This window comes from Neoarius graeffei, chromosome 19 (assembly GCF_027579695.1).
Source record: "Neoarius graeffei isolate fNeoGra1 chromosome 19, fNeoGra1.pri, whole genome shotgun sequence".
NCBI lineage: Eukaryota > Metazoa > Chordata > Actinopteri > Siluriformes > Ariidae > Neoarius > Neoarius graeffei.
Window position 1 is genome coordinate 18,218,488 of NC_083587.1, and position 20,663 is coordinate 18,239,150.

General features: G+C 37.9%; 2 protein-coding genes across 2 annotated transcripts; both read left to right on the plus strand.

Annotated features, from left to right (window-relative positions):
• The first annotated feature begins 8,465 nt into the window (after positions 1-8,465).
• On the plus strand, positions 8,466-16,226 carry ppp1r42 (protein phosphatase 1, regulatory subunit 42). The gene is made up of 9 exons (XM_060900829.1): positions 8,466-8,530; positions 9,295-9,451; positions 9,547-9,713; positions 9,876-10,014; positions 11,003-11,119; positions 12,590-12,707; positions 12,943-13,074; positions 13,389-13,527; positions 15,779-16,226. The coding sequence occupies exons 1-9, from the start codon at positions 8,511-8,513 to the stop codon at positions 15,861-15,863; spliced, it is 1,074 nt and encodes a 357-aa protein (XP_060756812.1). The 5' UTR covers positions 8,466-8,510; the 3' UTR covers positions 15,864-16,226.
• A 2,611-nt stretch (positions 16,227-18,837) lies between these two features.
• LOC132867574 (transcription factor 24-like) lies at positions 18,838-20,344 on the plus strand. Its single transcript, XM_060900566.1, has 3 exons — positions 18,838-18,841; positions 19,103-19,503; positions 20,176-20,344. The coding sequence occupies exons 1-3, from the start codon at positions 18,838-18,840 to the stop codon at positions 20,275-20,277; spliced, it is 507 nt and encodes a 168-aa protein (XP_060756549.1). The 3' UTR covers positions 20,278-20,344.
• The last annotated feature ends 319 nt before the right edge of the window (positions 20,345-20,663 follow it).

A 20,663-nucleotide genomic window follows, 5' to 3' on the forward strand; every position in this document is an offset into this window, starting at 1 on the left:
GTTCTTTTGTTTTGTCGTCTTCTTGTAGTTGAACCATGTCAGAAAAATAAGTCATTATTTAGTTCTTTGATTTGATCCACTTTAGAGTGCATCAGTTGCCCCCTAAAAATGAAAAGTTCCTCCGATCATGATGCATTTTTGTTTTTATGTTGCTTTTGGTAAGCAAACACACTGGGTGAAATATTTTGACAAAATTCAAAAGTTTAATGGTGGCACCAGGAGCTCAAAGTTATGGAAAAAGCTGCTATTTTATGACAAAATTTCGATCACTTTTCATGAAACATTATGGCACCTTATAGAGTATACCAAATATCTTAGATACTGTAGACAGTATGTCTAGAATGTCTAAAAATATTTGGAGGTTTATTTTAGGGTGTCAGTAGCATTATCTATCAATGTTATAACCCTAGTTTTAAGCTTGCCGCCTATGCATATGCTAGCCCCTATTAAAGTTATAATGATGCTGGATTACCTGTTTTCAAGACAACTGAAGATACAAGTGAAATGTTAAGAAGCAAATTCTCAGTGTCTATTTCCTATGTGGCCGTCTCAGATTTGGACCCATTGCTCTGTCTTTTGCTACAACTTGCACAACGCTCTGCCACATCATTTCTCACAATGAAGTTTGTGAGTGTTGCCTTTGTCCTCTGGTAAGATGCCAAGCCATCCCATTGTGACACTAGTGTTGAGAGCAGATGATCATCAAATATACAGGGATGAGAATTTTCCGCGGATCTGCGGAATTCCGAGTTTTTCCCGCTGAAAATGTCATTTTTGTGAAACGTGTAAATCTGTTGAGAAAATTTCGGGGGGGTAGGGGTCGGCGCAAGGCGAGGCTTGTGGTGGCACAAGCAGGCAGGACCGACCGACCGCCCGCCAGCATCTTTCAGCAACGCTCATCGCAAAATTAGTTGCAGCTGTGATAATGGAAATCGTCATTGCTTTCTTCAATATTTATACTAACGACAACTCACGACGATTTCCGGCAACGTTTTGGCGCTAGTTTCATCTCACTTCTACAATTCACGGAGAAACAAGCTACACATACACGGTTTTGATCACTTCTTAAGTTCTAGTTATTTTGGTTAGTTTTCAAAGTTACTTCGCCAATATGGCGAAAGTTTTGGACCGCAAAAATGAGGATCGTGCCAGGGAAATCGATAAATCGAACGGGATAAAGAACTGTTTCCGATAAGCATGGCTCGATAGTAGCGTTACCGTGCAGATAGGGACACAAACTGTGACGACGTGCCTGACGGAACATATCCGAAAAGTGGCCGTGCCGGGAAAGGTTCTGTGTATTCTGTGCTCAGATATGATCAATTATGGAAACAGAGGAGCTAGAAACATCCAGGAGCACATCAAAACAAAAAAGCACAAAGGTACGTTTTACTTAAATTGTCAAAGATAGAGTCAGGAGGAATCTAATATATCGTTACGGTTACCTCCATTATCGCTCACGATATAAATATATATATGATTATATCTGCAGGGATTTGTTATCTTAAAGTTTATAAACGTTTTAAACCATCATTGAATTTGAAAACATTCATATATAATTGTGGGAAAGGGGGATTGTGAATTGGGCACACTCCCCTTTGAACCCCCCCCCCCCCCCCCCCCCCACACACACACACACACCCGCATGCTTTGCGTGCATTATGTCTGCCCTTGGCAGACATTTCAGAGTTGTTTTTTTTTTTTTAAATGTCCCATTCTCATTCCTGAATATATCAAAAGCTGCAAAGAACAGCCACGAGTCTTCACCTATGAAGTTTTCCAGTTTGAGATCCACATTTTTAGTACATATTCTAAATATATTATCAAGCACGGTTTGAGTTTTAGCTGTTCATTGAATCATTGTTCAACTACTTTTAAACAATACAAATGTATTATGAATCACATTAATGCTTCTCAATCCCTTGCAAAGGTTCTTAACATGATCTCTGGCTCACAAGAAATCAATAAATGGAGTCCAACATTGTGATTCAAACCTTATGCGAAAACGTAAAATAAGCGTTTTTTGGCAAAAAATGAACCTCATGGTGCCACCATTAGACTTTTGAATATGGTCAAAACATTTTACAGGATGTCTTTATTGGTGAAAAGGAACACCCAAACAAAATGCATCAGATTTTATGAAAGTGAGGGCGACTGATGCACCCTAATCCACATAAGACTTTTCACATATTTTAACATTTGGATAACACCAAAGACATCGTTTGAAATAATTACTTTTTCCATTAGGTTCACTGAAACGGAGCACTGACCCAATCCAAGCTCCGACGGAGTTCTCTGGCACGGGCAGGACTGTACGGCCTCAGAGTGTGATCTTAACACTTTAACAAAGACCATGAATATACTGGCTCACAACAAAACCAATTGAGCTGTCATTTAGGTTCTCACCAGTCATAGCATTACATAATGGAATAACAAACTCGACGGCAGCGTTGGCCCAAAAGTAAACACAAGCCGGGCTGCAGAAAACGTCTCGGTCAGGACAGATCTGAGCAGGTTGTCTTCACACGGTACACAATCCTTCAGGAGGTTGAGCTGAACGTCTGTGGTGCGTCAGTGATGCATCACAGAAACAGAAGCTCGACACACTGCGTCCATTCAGCCTCCAAGTCTGCTCTCTGTCTCTGCAGACACTCCCGACATCCTGCATTTCCTTCCAGACAACAGCTCTGGCACCGTTCTCAGCTAATGATTTTTTTCTTTTTTCCTGTGCTTAACATAATAATGTAGGTTACATGCTTGTTTTAAGACTTAGCAAAAAATATGGATGGAATCATGTTCATAAAATAATGTAATGATATTCAACACAACTCACTATTTTTCTTATGTCCTGCAAAAAAACCTTCATATTTATGTATGGTTACATTAAAGAATGAGTATTAAATAATTTATAGGGAGGAAAATGCTATTTTTTAAAATTGGACTACACTATTTACTCAGGCTTCATCAGTTTATCAAAATGAATAGAAATACATACTTTTTTTAATTTTCACCTGATAACCTTGGTGGTGTATTTCAAAGCACATCGAAGCACGTTTTCAAAAATCAATAAATAACTCAATTATTCATACTGCCAAATCATCATAAAACTATTTCCAATTTATCACGGCATAATGTTGCACTCACAGCTATTAAATTAGGCACATCATGGATCAGAAAACAACCTCATTATACCTGATCAAAGGTGTAAAAGAGTACAGACAGCTTCATAGCTTACAAATTGCTCTGAAACTTTACACCAGTGTGCGTTGTGATTAAGTAATGTGCATTTCTCTACGAGAAGACTTTGTTTGAAATCGTTCCTATTATACTTTTAAAAAATTAATCCAAATCAGTCCCTGAAAATAATCGTACAAATACCAATTCCACATTGGAATCACAAATGAGGCTTGTGATCATCACCACATGAGTATTTTTATGCTTCACTTAAAGGAAAAAAAATTCAAATTAAGAGGAACCCAGAGCAAAGCGCATTACGTTTTACAAATGGACATCCGCAGAGTGGCCTATATTAGCTACATGTACGGTGTGCTTTGTATTAACGAAGGCCTCCTTAAATTACAGTGGAATTCTACTTCATTTGTGGAATTCAAAGAAAACTTGTAATAATAATAAATAGGCAGCAGGAAATGCCTATTTTAAAAAAAGCAACTCAGAAAGGACATCAGGGCGATAAGTATAACTAATTAAGAATGGCTATACATCACCGGCTTCCTATTAGACGGGCGCCTTTAGGACAAATGACCCTGTGTCGGTCCTCAGATATTTGGTAGCACCGATGTTTACTTTGGAGCTCAGGATCTTCTGAGCCAGTGTTGGTTGTAAAGGGGCTGAAACATGCTGGCTGCCCTGGAGGACCGCCTGAAAAGAGAGGGGGGAGAACTGCAGCCAGCCGAGGAGCTCCATTTCCTCCCAGCCAAGCCTTCTGCATGCATAAATGGTGGCGAGTCACTCAGGCTCAGGAAGCTCATTCCCCAACATTATATAACAACACACGGGTCACTGCATCCACTCCCCCATGTTACCATTAGGAATGATACGCATTATTACAGAATGCAATCCAAGCTTACTATGAGAGAGAGAGAGAGAATGAAGAAAGAGAGGGAGAAGTGAAATAAATAAAACTGAAAACTCACAAAAGTGAAAAAAGGAGGAGATGGAGAGGGTGAATAAGTGGAATAAAGAAGGAATGAGGGAGAGTAAAATAAGAGAGAGGGAGGAATGAACAATGAGAAAATGAAATAACAGAGAGCAAAAGCAGAAATAAAAGAAGGAAGAGCTCAGAGGAAAGGGGGTGAATAAAGATGGAATAATAGAAGAGCAGAATAAAGAGACAAAATACGAAAGAAGGATGAGAGGAAAGAATAGGAAGAGCAAAAGAGAAAAGAGTGGGGGGGAGAAGAAAAGGAAATGAAATAAAGGTTGCTAAGACCTGAGCGAGAGAGGCAAATCAAGAAAGAGAATAAGAAATAATAGAGTTGAATAAAGAAAGAGGCAAAGTATGGAAGAAAGACAAGAGAGAGAAGAAAGAGTAGAAGGTGATAGAGGTTGCGAAAAGGAGAAAATGAAAGAGAGAGACAGTGATAGAGGGTGAATAACAATGGAAAATAGTGGGAAGACAGAAAAGAAGAAAGGAATGAATAGAAAGTACAAAAGACGAACATGAGAGTGAAGAGCATGAAGAAAAAGGTGTGCAAGAAATAGAAAGAGGGAGAAGAGAAATAAAGGACATGAAGAACAATAGAGGAGCTGACAAAAAGAGAAAAAAGAAGAAGAGCTCAGAAGAAAGAGGGTGAGTAACGATGGAAAATTGGAGGAAAACAAGACGGAAAAAGAAATAAGAAAGTGGAAAAAAGGAAGTATGAAGAAAAAAGTGGAGTGAAAGAGAAATAGGAGAACAAGACAAAAGGAGATGGGAAAGAAAGCAATAAACATGGAGAAAATGGAGAAAGAGGGAAAGAAGTACATCCATCCACTATTTACACTGCTTACCTGTCAGGATCATAGGAGAAGCTGGAGTCAATCCCAGCTGAGAGGCGGGGTTCATCCCGGCCAGGTCGCCAATCTATCACAGGGCTACACAGAGACAAACAACCATCACGCTCATGGGCAACTTAGAGTAGCCAGTTGATCTAATCTGCATGTCTTTAGATTGTGGGAGAAAATCAGAGCATCCAGAGGAAACCCACACGGGCATGAGGAGGACATACAAACTCCACACAGAAAGCCCCCAGTCAGCCACAAGGTTCGAACCCGGAACCTTCTTGCAGTGAGGTGACAGTGATGACCACTACACCACCTGTAAAGAAGGACAAGAGATGGAAAAATGGAGGGAAAACTAGATAGATAGAAAGAAAAAGAAATAGGAAAAGTGGAATACAGAAAGAAGAAAAGGATAAAAGAGAAGGGAAGAGAGAGAGAGAGAAATAATAAATGAAAGTGAGGAAAGGGTATGAAGTTTTTCTGTTCTGGGTCACTTCACTTTCAACTTGTGTAACTGTTTGAATCGATGTGTTTTCTCCTCCATAAAAACACACAGTTCTGTTATAATGCATGTCTCACTTGTTTTTCCCCACTTTTGTGACAGTTGTATTCAAATCTTTCTCCACTGCTATATATCTTTAGTTTCAGGTACGCAGCCTGCATGCCCCTGAAACCAAGGTCTCAGTCTGAAATGAAAACTCAGTCATTCTAAAAATAAACACTGACTGATTTCACATGAAAACCAACATGTAAAACAGCCATAATATTTTTGGGGAATAATTTGCTGCTTATGTTGCAGCCAAATACTTTGTAATGGCCAACCATGTAAGTGCATGTGCAAAAATAATGAGATTTTAAACGTACAGGAAATGGTTTATTTTCATACCTCTAACATTGACTGAAGCAATAATCTAATGCACTGAATCAATTCATTTCTACCCAACCATGCAATCCATCCATATTTTCCTGGTGAACATTTATGTTTGTTATAGATCCCGTTACTTTAATGCATTTAGTCATAACAACTGTAAGAAATCAGACATTACTTGATATCAGCACTGAAATTCCTGATGATGTGTTGGTGTTTTGGATGAAACATGCTACATGAGCGTTGATTACGTTGTTGTGAAATATGAAGTGTAGAAGCAGTAATCAGTATTTTATGCAATTTGTGAAAACTATAATTTTCATAGTGGGGTCTGGAAACACACAGCTTTTAAACACAGAGTTTAGCATTATTTTTTAGGGACATCATAGTGATGAAGCCTTGCTGAGTAGGTTTAATCTAAAGCTCAGAAACTTAAAGGCAAGTATAAATCATGCCACCTTTCATCTATCTGAAAATTTAATACAAATCTAAAGTGCCATTACTTTTGCTTATGGAAAAAAATCACATACATTACAAATGATCGTATGTTTTTCGCTTGTGATTATGTTATCAATGTGTGATCACCATGATCTGCCCTGAAACTGCTCATGTGAACCTGAGTAAACACAATGTGTGGAAAAAATGATTAACGTGAGAAAATCATCATATGTGAAAATGATGTGAAAGTAAATGAATAATGGGGGGGGGGGGGGGGGGGGGATCACATGTGGAAAAATTAATCAGGTGTAAAAAAAAAATCACGTGAAAAAGGGAATCATATGAAAATGAACAAATGATATGGAAAATTTCATCTTGTGGGAAAAAATTGCATGTGAAAATAAACGTCATGGGGGGGGGGGGGATCACCTGAAAATTAATTATATGAAAATAAATGAATCATGTGGACAAATATTTAGGGTTAAGGTTATGTGAATAAGTGAATCGTGTGAAAATAATTGAATCATTTGTGGGGAATCACATGTGAAAATGAATCATGTGGAAATAAATGAATCATTTGGGGGGAATCACATGTGAAAATGAATCGTGTGGAAATAAATGAATCATTCTGGGGGGAATAACATGTGAAAATGAATTGTGTGGAAATAAATGAATCATTTGGGGGGGATCACATGAAAATGAATCGTGGAAATAAATGAATCATTTGGGGGAATCACGTAAAAATGAATTGTGTGAGAATAAATGAATCATTTGGGGGAATCACGTGAAAATGTGGAAATAAATGAATCATTTGGGGGAATCACGTGAAAATAAATGAATCATTTGGGGGAAGCACTTGAAAATAAATGAATCATTTGGGGGGAATCACATGTGAAAATAAATGAATCATTTGGGGGAAGCACGTGAAAATAAATGAATCATTTGGGGAATCACGTGAAAACAAATGAATCATTTGGGGGAATCACGTGAAAATAAATGAATCATTTGGGGGAATCACATGTGAAAATAAATGAATCATTTGGGGGAATCACGTGAAAATAAATGAATCATTTGGGGGGAATCACGTGAAAATAAATGAATAATTAGGGGGAATCACATGTGAAAATAAATGAATCATTTGGGGAATCACGTGAAAATAAATGAATCATTTGGGGGGAATCACATGTAAAATTAAATGAATCATTTGGGGGAATCACGTGAAAATAAATGAATCATTTGGGGGGAATCACGTGAAAATAAATGAATCATTTGGGGGAGTCACATGTGAAAATAAATGAATCATTTGGGGGAATCACGTGAAAATAAATGAATCATTTGGGGGGAATCACGTGAAAATAAATGAATCATTTGGGGGAGTCACATGTGAAAATGTGGAAATAAATGAATCATTTGGGGGAATCACGTGAAAATAAATGAATCATTTGGGGGAGTCACATGTGAAAATGTGGAAATAAATGAATCATTTGGGGGGAATTACATGTGAAAATAAATGAATCATTTGGGGGAATCACGTGAGAAAATAAATGAATCATTTGGGGGAATCACGTGAAAATAAATGAATCATTTGTGGGGAATCATATGTGAAAATGAATGAATCATTTGGGGGAATCACATGCGAAAATAAATGAATCATTTGGGGGGACTCACATGTGAAAATGAATCGTGTGGAAATTAATCATTTGGGGGAATCACATGTGAAATGAATCGTGTGGAAATGAATCATTTGGGGGAATCACATGTGAAATGAATCGTGGAAATAAATGAATCACGTGAAGAAAAATTATATGTAAATCGTGTGAAAATAATGGCGTATATAAAATCGTGTGAATAAGTGAATCGTGTGAAACTAGAATAATTGTGGAGAAAATAAATATGAAAATGAATCTTATGCAAATGAATGAACCATGTGGAAGAAAATCACATGTGAAAAAGGAATCATGTAAAAATTAATTAATCACGTGAAAAATGAATTATGATTAATGTACAATAGGGTGAATATTTGCATGTGTGTTAATCGTGTCCACTGTGAACGAGCTGTCCTCATGCACGCGCTTCTGCGTATCCATGGCAACAGCAGCGTTCAGTTCCGTAAACAAGGCGGTGAGTTCTGCTAACGGTTCTGCTAACTCCTAAAGGATCCGTGGTGTTGTCATTAAGGGCTGTAAAAGTTCTGTTTATACGAATGGCGAACAAATCATCGAGGTAAACCTCTTTTATGACACTGTATAGATATAAAACCTGACAGTTTCATCCCTTTTTATTTGTAAATAGTATTTATTTATTTGCGTTAGGGATAGATTCATGTTAGCCAAATTAGCTAAATTCTCCACCTCCCGTGAGGAACCATTTCTTTCTGTTGATTTCACAGAGAGTCGCTTTATAACCTCAGAGACATGCTGTCATGCTGTGATGGATATAATATTATCCACCTCTTTCTCTGGCTCGACAAATCACATTTTAGAGACAGAGCAGTTCTTAGCCCTTTGCTGAAGAGTCACTCTGGAAGTTTCTGCAAAGAATTATGGTCTTTTCACAGCTTTTCTAACCTACCGTACACACAGTGAAAAAGACCCAGCAGGCAGATGTCCTTGGGTCACAGAGATAAATAATGCAGACCTCAAGGGAATTGAGCTAGTTTTTCTTTATAGAACTGCTTTCTGTATGATGCTAGGTCAGGTCACATTTATAGCAAGTGCTTAATTCACCTTTGGCCTTTCAGCTGCTTTTAGCCTTACAATGATCCCAGGGTCAACACACTGTGGTGCTTATAAAACAAATAGGATAGTAGTTGTGTAATTAGCAATGTTGCCATATAAATTAATGCTTGCATTATTATTTTTTAAAGAATGAACCAAATAATGTTATAACCAATGTTTATTCTAACCAGAAGTGAACTATAAATTAGATTTCGGTCTTCTCTTAATCCACATTTGTGCTCATTATCTCCTAACCACTTTATTTTTCAGAAACACACCAAAACTCCCAGCTGCCACGGTTCGCCTGACTGTAGATCTGATCGCCAGATCTAACAGTCACCTTAAAAGCAAAAGAAATGTTCCAGTCCAACATTATCTCAAGAAATTGACACATCTCAATTTTTCAAACAAGAACATCGATGATATCGTAAATTCCCAAGTGTACTCCGAATAATTCAGTTTGTTCCAATTCCACGAGTGAGATTTATTTTCCTTCTAATTTTGTCTCATGCCTTCTTACAGGATGACCTTTCCATGTGCAGAAACCTCACAGTTCTGTACTTGTATGACAATCAAATTACACACATCTGCAACCTGAATTTTGCTTCCAATCTTACACATTTGTACTTGCAAAACAACAAGATCACTCACATAGAGAACTTGTCCTGTTTGAAGAAGCTCTCCAAATTGTGAGTGTATTGCTTAAACCTTCTGTTATACAATCGTGTGAAAAGTTATATACAAATCTTTTTGATGATAAAATATATACTGTGCATTCATATTAAAATGCACTGAGAGTCTGCGCAGTGTTATTTCCAGTTAACCAATGACCAGCTGTTTATTTTTGCCAGGTTTCTGGGGGGCAACAGCATTACGCTGGTCGAGGGTTTGGAGCAATTGGGAGCGCTAAAGGAGCTGCACATCGAAGGCCAGAGACTCCCACTAGGAGAGAAGCTGCTCTTTGACCCTCGTACTGTCCAAAGCCTGTCGGTGAGTAGCTCAAGGTTGAAAGCTGCCCACACACTGGAGACCTGGACTCTCCTTCCATGTTAAGGATACTGGGAACATGAGAACCTTTCTTTGTATATCTACACTACCGTTCAAAAGTTTAGGGTCACCCAGACAATTTTGTGTTTTCCATGAAAAGTCACACTTTTATTTCCCACCATAAGTTGTAAAATGAATAGAAAATATAGTCAAGAAGACATTTTTCTGGCCATTTTGAGCATTTAATCGACCCCACAAATGTGATGCTCCAGAAAGTCAATCTGCTCAAAGGAAGGTCAGTTTTATAGCTTCTCTAAAGAGCTCAACTGTTTTCAGCTGTGCTAACATGATTGTACAAGGGTTTTCTAATCATCCATTAGCCTTCTGAGGCAATGAGCAAACACATTGTACCATTAGAACACTGGAGTGAGAGTTGCTGGAAATGGGCCTCTATACACCTATGGAGATATTGCACCAAAAACCAGACATTTGCAGCTAGAATAGTCATTTACCACATTAGCAATGTATAGAGTGGATTTCTGATTAGTTTAAAGTGATCTTCATTGAAAAGAACAGTCTTTCAAAAATAAGGACATTTCAAAGTGACCCCAAACTTTTGAACGGTAGTGTATATCTATATATACTGTATATATGACTTTTTTGCAGTTGGGTAAAAACCGAAACCAAAGCAAACACATGGGCCAGATTCGTATTAAAGCTGTTTTTGTGTAATGATAGTAAAAGAGCTCTCTGTTGCCACTCACTTCAACTGAACCTGTTTACAACCTTGGTCTTCAGTAAACAAACTGCAAATATACTAATTTTATTTATTTTGATAATGAACAAAATTGCTGCGATGGTGGATGCGGCAGATTTTCCTCCAAAAAGCCTCCCATCTAGTATCACTGCATATCCATTTGTGCACTACCTGAGAAACCATTGTCAAGTTTAATATCTAAAGAAGCTCATTCTAACTTCATGTTCTTTGTAGGAGTCATTATGTGTTTTGAATATTAACAACAACAACATTGATGAGATACTGGATCTGGCCGTTCTCAACAAACTGACACATTTATATGCTGCAGACAACCAATTCGTGGACGTACAGGTAACTTTTTTTTTTTTTTTTTTTTGTATTTCATGTTTATTTCTAAACTGAAAGATCAGAATGGACTCATTTAGTAAAAAATCTTGCATTACATGCCAAAGAGTCAATAAGATTACATTTAGTACACTTTTTGATTGTTTATTTGATAGCTATATCCACTATTATGTGTGAAATCATACTAAATGGGATACTAAAAACTAATCCTGCAAATCCTCTCAGCGGTTCCCAGTCTACAGAGTTACACAGCGTTCAAATTATTCAACAAATCAGTGAGCTAGGTCTCCAGGGACCGCCTTTGCTGACAACTTAAACAAGCACAAGTTTTCCTCCTTCCTCACTAGACTTATTTTATTCCACATCACACATTTGACACTCGAACTCCAGATTTGTATGAGGGAATAACTTTACAAATTTAGTTTCCTCTTGCAAGAGGCCCTAGTAAGGATGAAATGTAACCTCATTTTTTTTTCGAGAGAAGCCATTTTTCAGACCATTTAGTGTACACAGGCTGATAGACTTGCTGCTGTAGAAATGTGCAATGAATGCAAAAACCTTGTCATAGAGCAGTGCAGTAACTTCAGGCCAGGCCTCGGAGGCAACACTTGAGATAATTGTGATACATGTGTCAAAGGAAGCTTTCATGTTTAGCAGATATCTCCTTTAATTTATACAACCCCTTGGCCAGTATTGATTCAGAATAGACAGGGCCCAAAGGATCGATTCCTGCTTTGCACAGTTCAGTGGGAATTCAGAGGAAACGTTATAGATTTTTAAAAGAGATTATGACAAGCAGTCAGCCGAGTGACAAATGGGAATCTGCAGAGGCTGGGAGTGGCACGTGGCCAGACGGGTGCAGATGGGGAATCGAAGCGCTGGTCAAATACAGGTTTATAACTGGCCATCATTAGTACAATGTGGATCTGGAGGAGAGCCGAGTCAGGGGTACCTTCGGCACTCATACGGCATGGAAGAGCAATTTGGTGCTGGGCAGTTCGCAGCTAAGCCCTCTGACTGACGGCCCTGACATGATCATTTATCAAAGCCTGAGAGTGCACCGCTCGCTGGAGTCCCGCTAGACTTGATTGCATGTGGACTGAAAAGTGGAAGCACTTTGGTTGAGACAGGAAGGGAATGAACAATCAGTGTGTCCAGAGAGTATTCATATTTCCACGTTGGATTAATGTGTCTTTAGATAAACATACTTTGCGGGCAACATGCTTGAAGGCTATTGCCCCAGGGAACTTGTTAGTCCAAGTGACAGTATTTATTAAAGCAAGCCGTGTTTTATTTACACCTTTATTTTCATAAGTAACGAAAAATGCTAGCTAAAGGTTTTTTGGAAATGCTGATTTTGGGAACCAGTTTTGTGCAGATTTGTTGCTTTCTCCACCTGAATAAGATCTTAAGTAGACTTTAACATTTTATTAAATTGGACGCAAAAACAAAACAAACTTATTGTTCTCCTATCAGGAACTGGAGATGGTGTTTAGCCAGTGGCCTCAACTGTATCATATGGATTTGCGTGGAAATCCTGTCTGTCATAAACCCAAATACAGAGACAGACTAATAACTGTTTGCAAAATGCTAGGTAAGAACATAGAACCTCAAAATGACTATTTGTTTATGGACTGATGGAGTATCTACCCTGTGTTATTTTTTTTTTATTGTCCAAACATTTTTACAGTATTGTATGTTTTGAAAGTATTTCAGACTTCAGAGTTCTCTTAACCTGACGCTTACGTATATGTGACAATGTGTAACAATCATCCATGTGTCTGTTTTTCTAACAATTCTCATAAACCATATTTATTTCTAATATGTAGAGGAACTTGATGGGAAGGAGATAACCGAGATGTCTCGGCAGTTCTTAATCAACTGGAAAGCCTCAAAAGACGTTAAGAAGAAAATAACAGATGGTAGAATCATAACGGGACAAATTTCACATCCCTTTTCTGGTATGGCTATTAGTATTCTTTACTACTGATTTCTGTGGTTTCATAATAACAAAAAATTACTTTTTAAAATCAGAATGCAGACATTCAGTGGCTGCCACAATACACTGGATTTCAGTCTGTAGCATTTGAAATACTTAGGAGTGTACTGTATATGTGCTTTCTATTCTCAAACATTTTTCTGATTAGTATTAAACATATGCGGTACAATCGATGTTCTTACATGTCATCAGCATGTAACTAAACACGCTCAAGTCCCTCTGTGTCGTGTGTATTGGGATTTGGACAAGATGTGACTCATTCCATTTTCATTCCAGCTGACTTTCACTTGGGCCCCCAACATCCCTTTGCCTGTAACTCTGCTGGCTTTCTGGGGAAGAGAAAGCCGCTCTGGTTTGGGAGACCCACCATAAAAATGAGGTCAGGCGCAGTGCGGACAGACTGCGGAGACGTAAGGTATGAACAGCATCAGCAATCCCTCTTAATTCCTAACAAAATGTCATTTCTATGGTATATATACACACATCACTACAGAAAAAAATTAAGAGATCACTTTTAATGGTCAAATCAAATAAAAAAAAATCTAATATACTCTTTATATTTTCAGCAAAATTTTGAGGTGTACTTAAAAAAGTGTATAAACAATATCAACATAAACATGCTCCATTTAGCAGCCCGCTTCCTTCCTCTCTCCCAGGTTGATAAATGACCTGCTATTTGTCAAGTTACATTTCATATTCTTAACACTCCATGCAAATAAACAACCTTTTCTTCTGCAGCTAGCCTTAGGATATCAATTGCTTCACGTTGTTGCTGTATGTAAGGTCAGGAGCTACAGTTTAACTTTGGAAAAACTACCCACTCCCCTGAGAGCATATCTACTTAAGCACTACTCCCAGAGGTGTACCAGAGTGCTGATTTGGACCAGCTCGCCCAAAAATTCAGGTTTAGGACCACTTCAGCTCATGTGCCACTTGCACACACTCTCCACCAATGATTTAGTGACTGCATTTCCGTTATAGGTGAAGGATAGGAGTATTACACCCTCGCTACCACTGCATGTCCCATAGTTTGAGAAGATGCGCTGACAAGCTTCAGAGAAACCAGATAAGGGATATGATCGACTTCATCATGCCTTACCAACAGGTGTGATAGATATATTAAAATGGAATATCTATCACTTAAGTGCCGACATAACAGAGCAAAAATTCATTGTAAAAGACATTTAAAGAGGAAAGAAATTTAATCAGTACGTTGGTTTAACACATTTTATAAATCCTTTCGTAAATCTTTTTAAGAATGCTTAATACATTTAATGCATTTAAACGTAGATTGTATTCTTTAGTCAATGCAACAAGGAATGCACTTTGTGGAGAGTAAGTAAGGCTGAGAAACGGTAATCCTAATAACCAGCTGTTTATGTCGATAATTACATTTATTTAATAAATATTTATTGTTAAGTCTAAACTCTCAGATAATAAACTGCACTTTTTTCTTGTCACTGAGGTGATGCACTTTGTACCTTTAGTATGTATCCTTATACCATTAAAAAAATAATAAGATCTACAGTACAGATTGGACTTTAAGGACCACTGGTGACTCTAAAGATTTACTTGAAGAGCTAGTTAACAGTAAAACATACCATATAAAAGAAACATAAGGCAAAACGATGTATCCTTGGTGACGGTGCCATGCCAGTGACAAGGAAAACTGTCCTTGTTTTTAAGACTGTATAATATTATGGATAGTATAAAAACTGTAACGTAGCCTTTAAAGGAACAGTCCACCGTATTTCCATAATGAAATATGCTCTTATCTGAATTGAGACGAGCTGCTCCGTACCTCTCCGAGCTTTGCGCGACCTCCCAGTCAGTCAGACGCAGTCAGACGCGCTGTCACTCCTGTTAGCAATGTAGCTAGGCTCAGCATGGCCAATGGTATTTTTTGGGGCTGTAGTTAGGTGCGACCAAACTCTTCCGCGTTTTTCCTGTTTACATAGGTTTATATGACCAGTGATATGAAACAAGTTCAGTTACACAAATTGAAACGTAGCGATTTTCTATGCTATGGAAAGTCGGCACTATAATGACAGGCGTACTAACACCTTCTGCGCGCTTCGACAGCGCATTGATACGGAGCTCAGATATCAATGCGCTGCCGAAGCGCGCAGAAGGTGTTAGTACGCCTGTCATTATAGTGCCGACTTTCCATAGCATAGAAAATCGCTACGTTTCAATTTGTGTAACTGAACTTGTTTCATATCACTGGTCATATAAACCTATGTAAACAGGAAAAACGCGGAAGAGTTTGGTCGCATCTAACTACAGCCCCAAAAAATACCATTGGCCATGCTGAGCCTAGCTACATTGCTAACAGGAGTGACAGCGCGTCTGACTGCGTCTGACTGACTGGGAGGTCGCGCAAAGCTCGGAGAGGTACGGAGCAGCTCGTCTCAATTCAGATAAGAGCATATTTCATTATGGAAATACGGTGGACTGTTCCTTTAAGGTGTTGAATTGATGAAAATATTCCTGAATGTTAAGCTAAAGGTAAACTTAATATGATGTTCTATGAATAAGTACTCGTACTGTATGCTTAACCAAATGCTTCTCATGACTATTTTATTGTATATCAAATTTTTGTGTTCACATGACAGATTTTAACATGAATACATATAAGTGACAGTCATTTTTGTTGTTCACATGAGTATGAAGAATCATGAAGACCCCCGGAGCACAGGACTAATTACAGATCTTCAAGAGATGAAAGTTCAGAATCACATGGCTCTCTGAGCATCCTCTTGAAGAAACTTTGTGGACCTCTTAGACATTTCCCATGGCCCGCACCCCACACACAGACGGTTCATCACGAGTGCATGTGGAATGGATCTGAGTGCTCACAGAAAGATCAAGTCCACAGTAATTGTCTGTCATAATGTCAGAATGCCACTTTCAGAGTTGTAACACACTGACAGCAAGCACTCTGTTGCACTTTGTTCTATACACTCACACACTGCCTCTGTCTTCGATCAGTTTATTGACAGCTATTTGATCAAGTGATGCCTGTAAGAATTTCTGTTTTTATCACATTCCAGTGAGCTTTATCTTCAAGCCTTGTTTTAGTTTACTATTTGTTGAACATCAGAACTTCCTGTCATTCACAGTACGAGAGTTTGCATTAAAATATATAATTCTTTTCTCTTTATATGCTTTGTGTCTCTTAGTGAAACTTGAGATTGTACACTTGCATTCAAACAGACTGCAATTTTAGAATTTTCCTGTCAGAATATTCAAAATTAATTCTTATATAATTTGGTTTGTTGGTATCCGCAAGATTAGTTTACAACCTTGGCAAATTTGCAAAGCACAGTGTTATTGTGTCACTGTGCACAAACATTAAAATGTTAAAAGATAACTAGATTGATCTTGAACCCGAAGGTGTCATTTTATTTTGTAATGTGCAACACGTTAAATTTTTTTTTTTTTTATCAGAGTGAAATGTCCAATTTGTGAATCAAACAATTTTTACATTTTTTAAAGGCTCCTTTTCTATGTGGAGCCATTTTGTTATCACTCAAATAATGAAGGTCACAATAAATATATTCACTGGAGACTAATGAAGAAAACAGGGTGATTAGATGCCTTTCATTTGGTCACTGTATCCTGTAATAAGCCCCATGTTGTAATTGACCAGTCTGTTGAACTTTAAACCACGCTGTGTAAGACGTGGAGTAATTAGGCAGAGGAGCTTACTTAACCTCATTTGCTGTGCTTCATAATTAGTGGCCTGGAGCAAAACTGTTACTTCATCCTTACAAAAACATTGTGTATCTGAGATATACAAGTTATGAATAATTCCATTCATTAACCTAATTCCTCGACATCTCCGTGTGTGGACTCTAGAAATCAGGGTGATTAATTTGGGAGTCTCACAAGAATTTCCTCATACTTCCCTGTTGATTGCGGTGTTTAGAGTTTATTTATTGGCTGTGAATCAAAGTGCTGACTGCTGGTTAGAATATCAGGCTAAAATTCCGCACTGTCCAAGTGTCTGATCCAGTGACCGCCAGTATGCAGGTCATACCACCTTAATCACCCAACCAAAACATCACAAATATTTACATTAAATGGACAATATAGGAAAAGTCTAATAAAGTCTATGAGCCATACATTCTCAGAAATACAAAAAATAATAATTAAATGGTGCCACCAAGGGTTTTGGACTTTGCATCTTTTAAAGTGCATGTTGGCTGAGTTTTAAAGGTTTCCAGGTAAAATATACACTACCGTTCAAAAGTTTGGGGCCACCCAGACAATTTTGTGTTTTCCATGAAAAGTCACACTTTTATTTACCACCATAAGTTGTAAAATGAATAGAAAATATAGTCAAGAAGACATTTTTCTGGCCATTTTGAGCATTTAATCGACCCCACAAATGTGATGCTCCAGAAAGTCAATCTGCTCAAAGGAAGGTCAGTTTTATAGCTTCTCTAAAGAGCTCAACTGTTTTCAGCTGTGCTAACATGATTGTACAAGGGTTTTCTAATCATCCATTAGCCTTCTGAGGCAATGAGCAAACACATTGTACCATTAGAACACTGGAGTGAGAGTTGCTGGAAATGGGCCTCTATACACCTATGGAGATATTGCACCAAAAACCAGACATTTGCAGCTAGAATAGTCATTTACCACATTAGCAATGTATAGAGTGGATTAAAGTGATCTTCATTGAAAAGAACAGTCTTTCAAAAATAAGGACATTTCAAAGTGACCCCAAACTTTTGAACGGTAGTGTACAAAGTAAAGATACAAAACAAGCGAGATCAAAGAGTTTGGAACCCTAATTTCTGAGAGTTTGGTTTGTTATTTTAGGGGTTATTTAATGTTTCCCTTTTAATTAGTCTTTTAGTCGTGGCTTGCACTGAAGTAGATGCGTGTGGCCGAAAAATGCTGCTTCTGGCGTTGGAGGTTGTTTTTTTTTTGAGAGAGAGAGAGAGAGAGAGAGAAGGGGCGCCTCATGCGCCGCCCGTGCGTTTTAAAGCCTTGTGATTAATTGCACCGAAGTGAAGGACTTGTCAGCTCGTTGTTTTCCCAATAAATTAGAGGCTCCTGAGACCTGACGCGCTCAGGTGAGGGCTTGGCAAAGATACGGCGACATAAAAACGCACCTTCTTCACTAACTGTAGCCCGGTTTACAGGCTATAGAGATCTGTCTGCAGCTGGAACGGAACTGTACATCTCTGTTGTCCGAGAGAGAGAGAGAGAGAGAGAACTCCAACTTCTCTGCCTTCATGTGTACTTTTTCAAGAAGGCATTTTTGCTGAAAATAAGCGTAAAGGTATGTGTGTGTGTGAGAAAGGTTATCCATTACTCGTTTTAAAACATGGAGAGCATTATAACTTTTTTAATTAAGTTTTCAAAAGCATTAAAATGTGTAAGCTTAAGCAAACTTTATCTGAGTCCTTTCTCTGGTGATGGCTAAATAACTTAAGTTTGATAAAGTTAACTGATTTACAGGCCAAATATGCGCCATTGAATCATTTTAATGACTCGTCAATTATCTTTGCGCAGAAATTGTGTGCAAAATAATGATTAAATTCTTTTTTGAGGGTTGACACGTTGAACGATGCCACTGTTTTTGTTTTCCTTTTGCGCGACTTGGAGAGGTCGTGGCAGTTAATTAAGTCTCTCTGTCTCTGACAAATATTGTGAAACAACTTATCAGGGTTCTTTTTATGCTTAACTTAACACTGTCAGGTTAATAGCTATGCGTATCGCTTTGCGTGATCAAAGGGTTGTATAGTCGTTCACTAATTGCACTGAATAGAGCTCATATTATAGGTAACCCTTCTTTTAAATCTTTTCTGTGAAGCAATAAGAATTAGTCAAATTCTGGTCAAGTCGAATAGGGAAATCTTGTATTGTACAGCACAATAAATTTCATGTATAGATCGGTCACAGATTTAGGCCTAGTGATTAGGAAACTTTATTATCTCGGTACTTTTTTTTTAGGTTGCAGAATTAATCTCCAGTGGATGGACCTGGGTGTGTGACAGTTATGGAGGACAGTCCTACATCCAGCCCGAGCTCTAGCCCGAGTCCCGACGCGCTGCCTTCAGACCGGAGACGAGGGCGCGTGCTGTCTGCAGCCGGTGGTCTCGGGACCAGAGGGCGACCGGCAGCAGCCAACGCTGCGCGCGAGCGGAGTCGCGTTCAAACCCTCAGACACGCGTTTCTGGAGCTGCAGAGGACCCTGCCATCGGTACCACCCGACACCAAACTGTCCAAACTCGACGTACTCATATTAGCCACTACATACATAGCTCATCTGACCAAAACCCTGCAGGAAGAGGGCATGGAAGAAGGAGACGGCGCAAAACGGAACGAACCGTTAAATTCACTCAAAGGCGGCGGTTACCTGCATCCTGTGAAAGTGAGTAACGTGTATCTGCATTTTTGTGCATTCATGTTATGCTTTTTTTTTAAATCACATTAATTTGCATTCATGTTATGCTTTTTTTTTAATCACAGTCTACATACGACTGAAAAAAAAGATGTACACCTTTCACAAGAATTGTACTTTTTTTATATTTAAAAAAAAAAAAAAGGCAAACAGCAATGAAGTAAAATACAACTGAAATAAATCAAATTAATAAGCGTATTTAAAAAAAAAAAAAACAAGATGGGGTAAAACAAGTCTCGATACTACAGACTTTTTTTTTTTTTTAAAAAAGGTCTGTACTTGTTTTACCCCATCTTGGTTTTTTTTTAAAATACACTTATTAATTTGATTTATTTCAGTTGTATTTTATTTCATTGCTGTTTGCCTTTTTTTTTTTTTTTTTTTTAAATATAGCACTTTGGTTGACACTTGGTGTCTTTGATTGTGCTATCAGTAGATATTGAAAAGACAAATCAAAATGCATCACTTGAAAAATAGTTTTACAAAATGCTGATATCTAAAATATTAGCCTCGTTTATGTTTTTGCTTGTTATGAGAAGATTTTAAATGAATCATGTGTGTGTGTGTATATATATATATATATATATATATATATATATATATATATATATATATATAATGTATGTTGTTTCCCCCCCCCAGAAATGGCCCATGCGCTCGAGGTTGTATATCGGTGCCAGTGGCCAGTTCCTGAGCAGTTCAGGCCAGAACGAAAATCAAGGATCATCATCATCTCAGACATAATCCCTTTGCACACAAGACTTTCTTTTAATTAAAATGAAGTTTTAAATGATCATTTCAGGATGTTTGCAGAGCTAAACATGTGGACCACCTCTGTTGTAAGCGCTGATGATGTGGTTTTAGCTCCGAAGATTAACTAGCGCCTTAAATCGTCTTAATGAGTCACTCTGCAAAGGAATTATCAAAACTTATTTCATTTATTATTATTATTATTATTATTATTAATTTTTCACCAATTTCATATTGAAATGAATGCAAATAGGAACAAACGACTGCATGGCAATTGTGTTGCTGTGTATTTACGGCACACTTGCATGTAACCTAATTATTTGACATTTGTACATAATTTGTATATAATCGACTGTGATTTTTATGTCTTTCTAACCAGA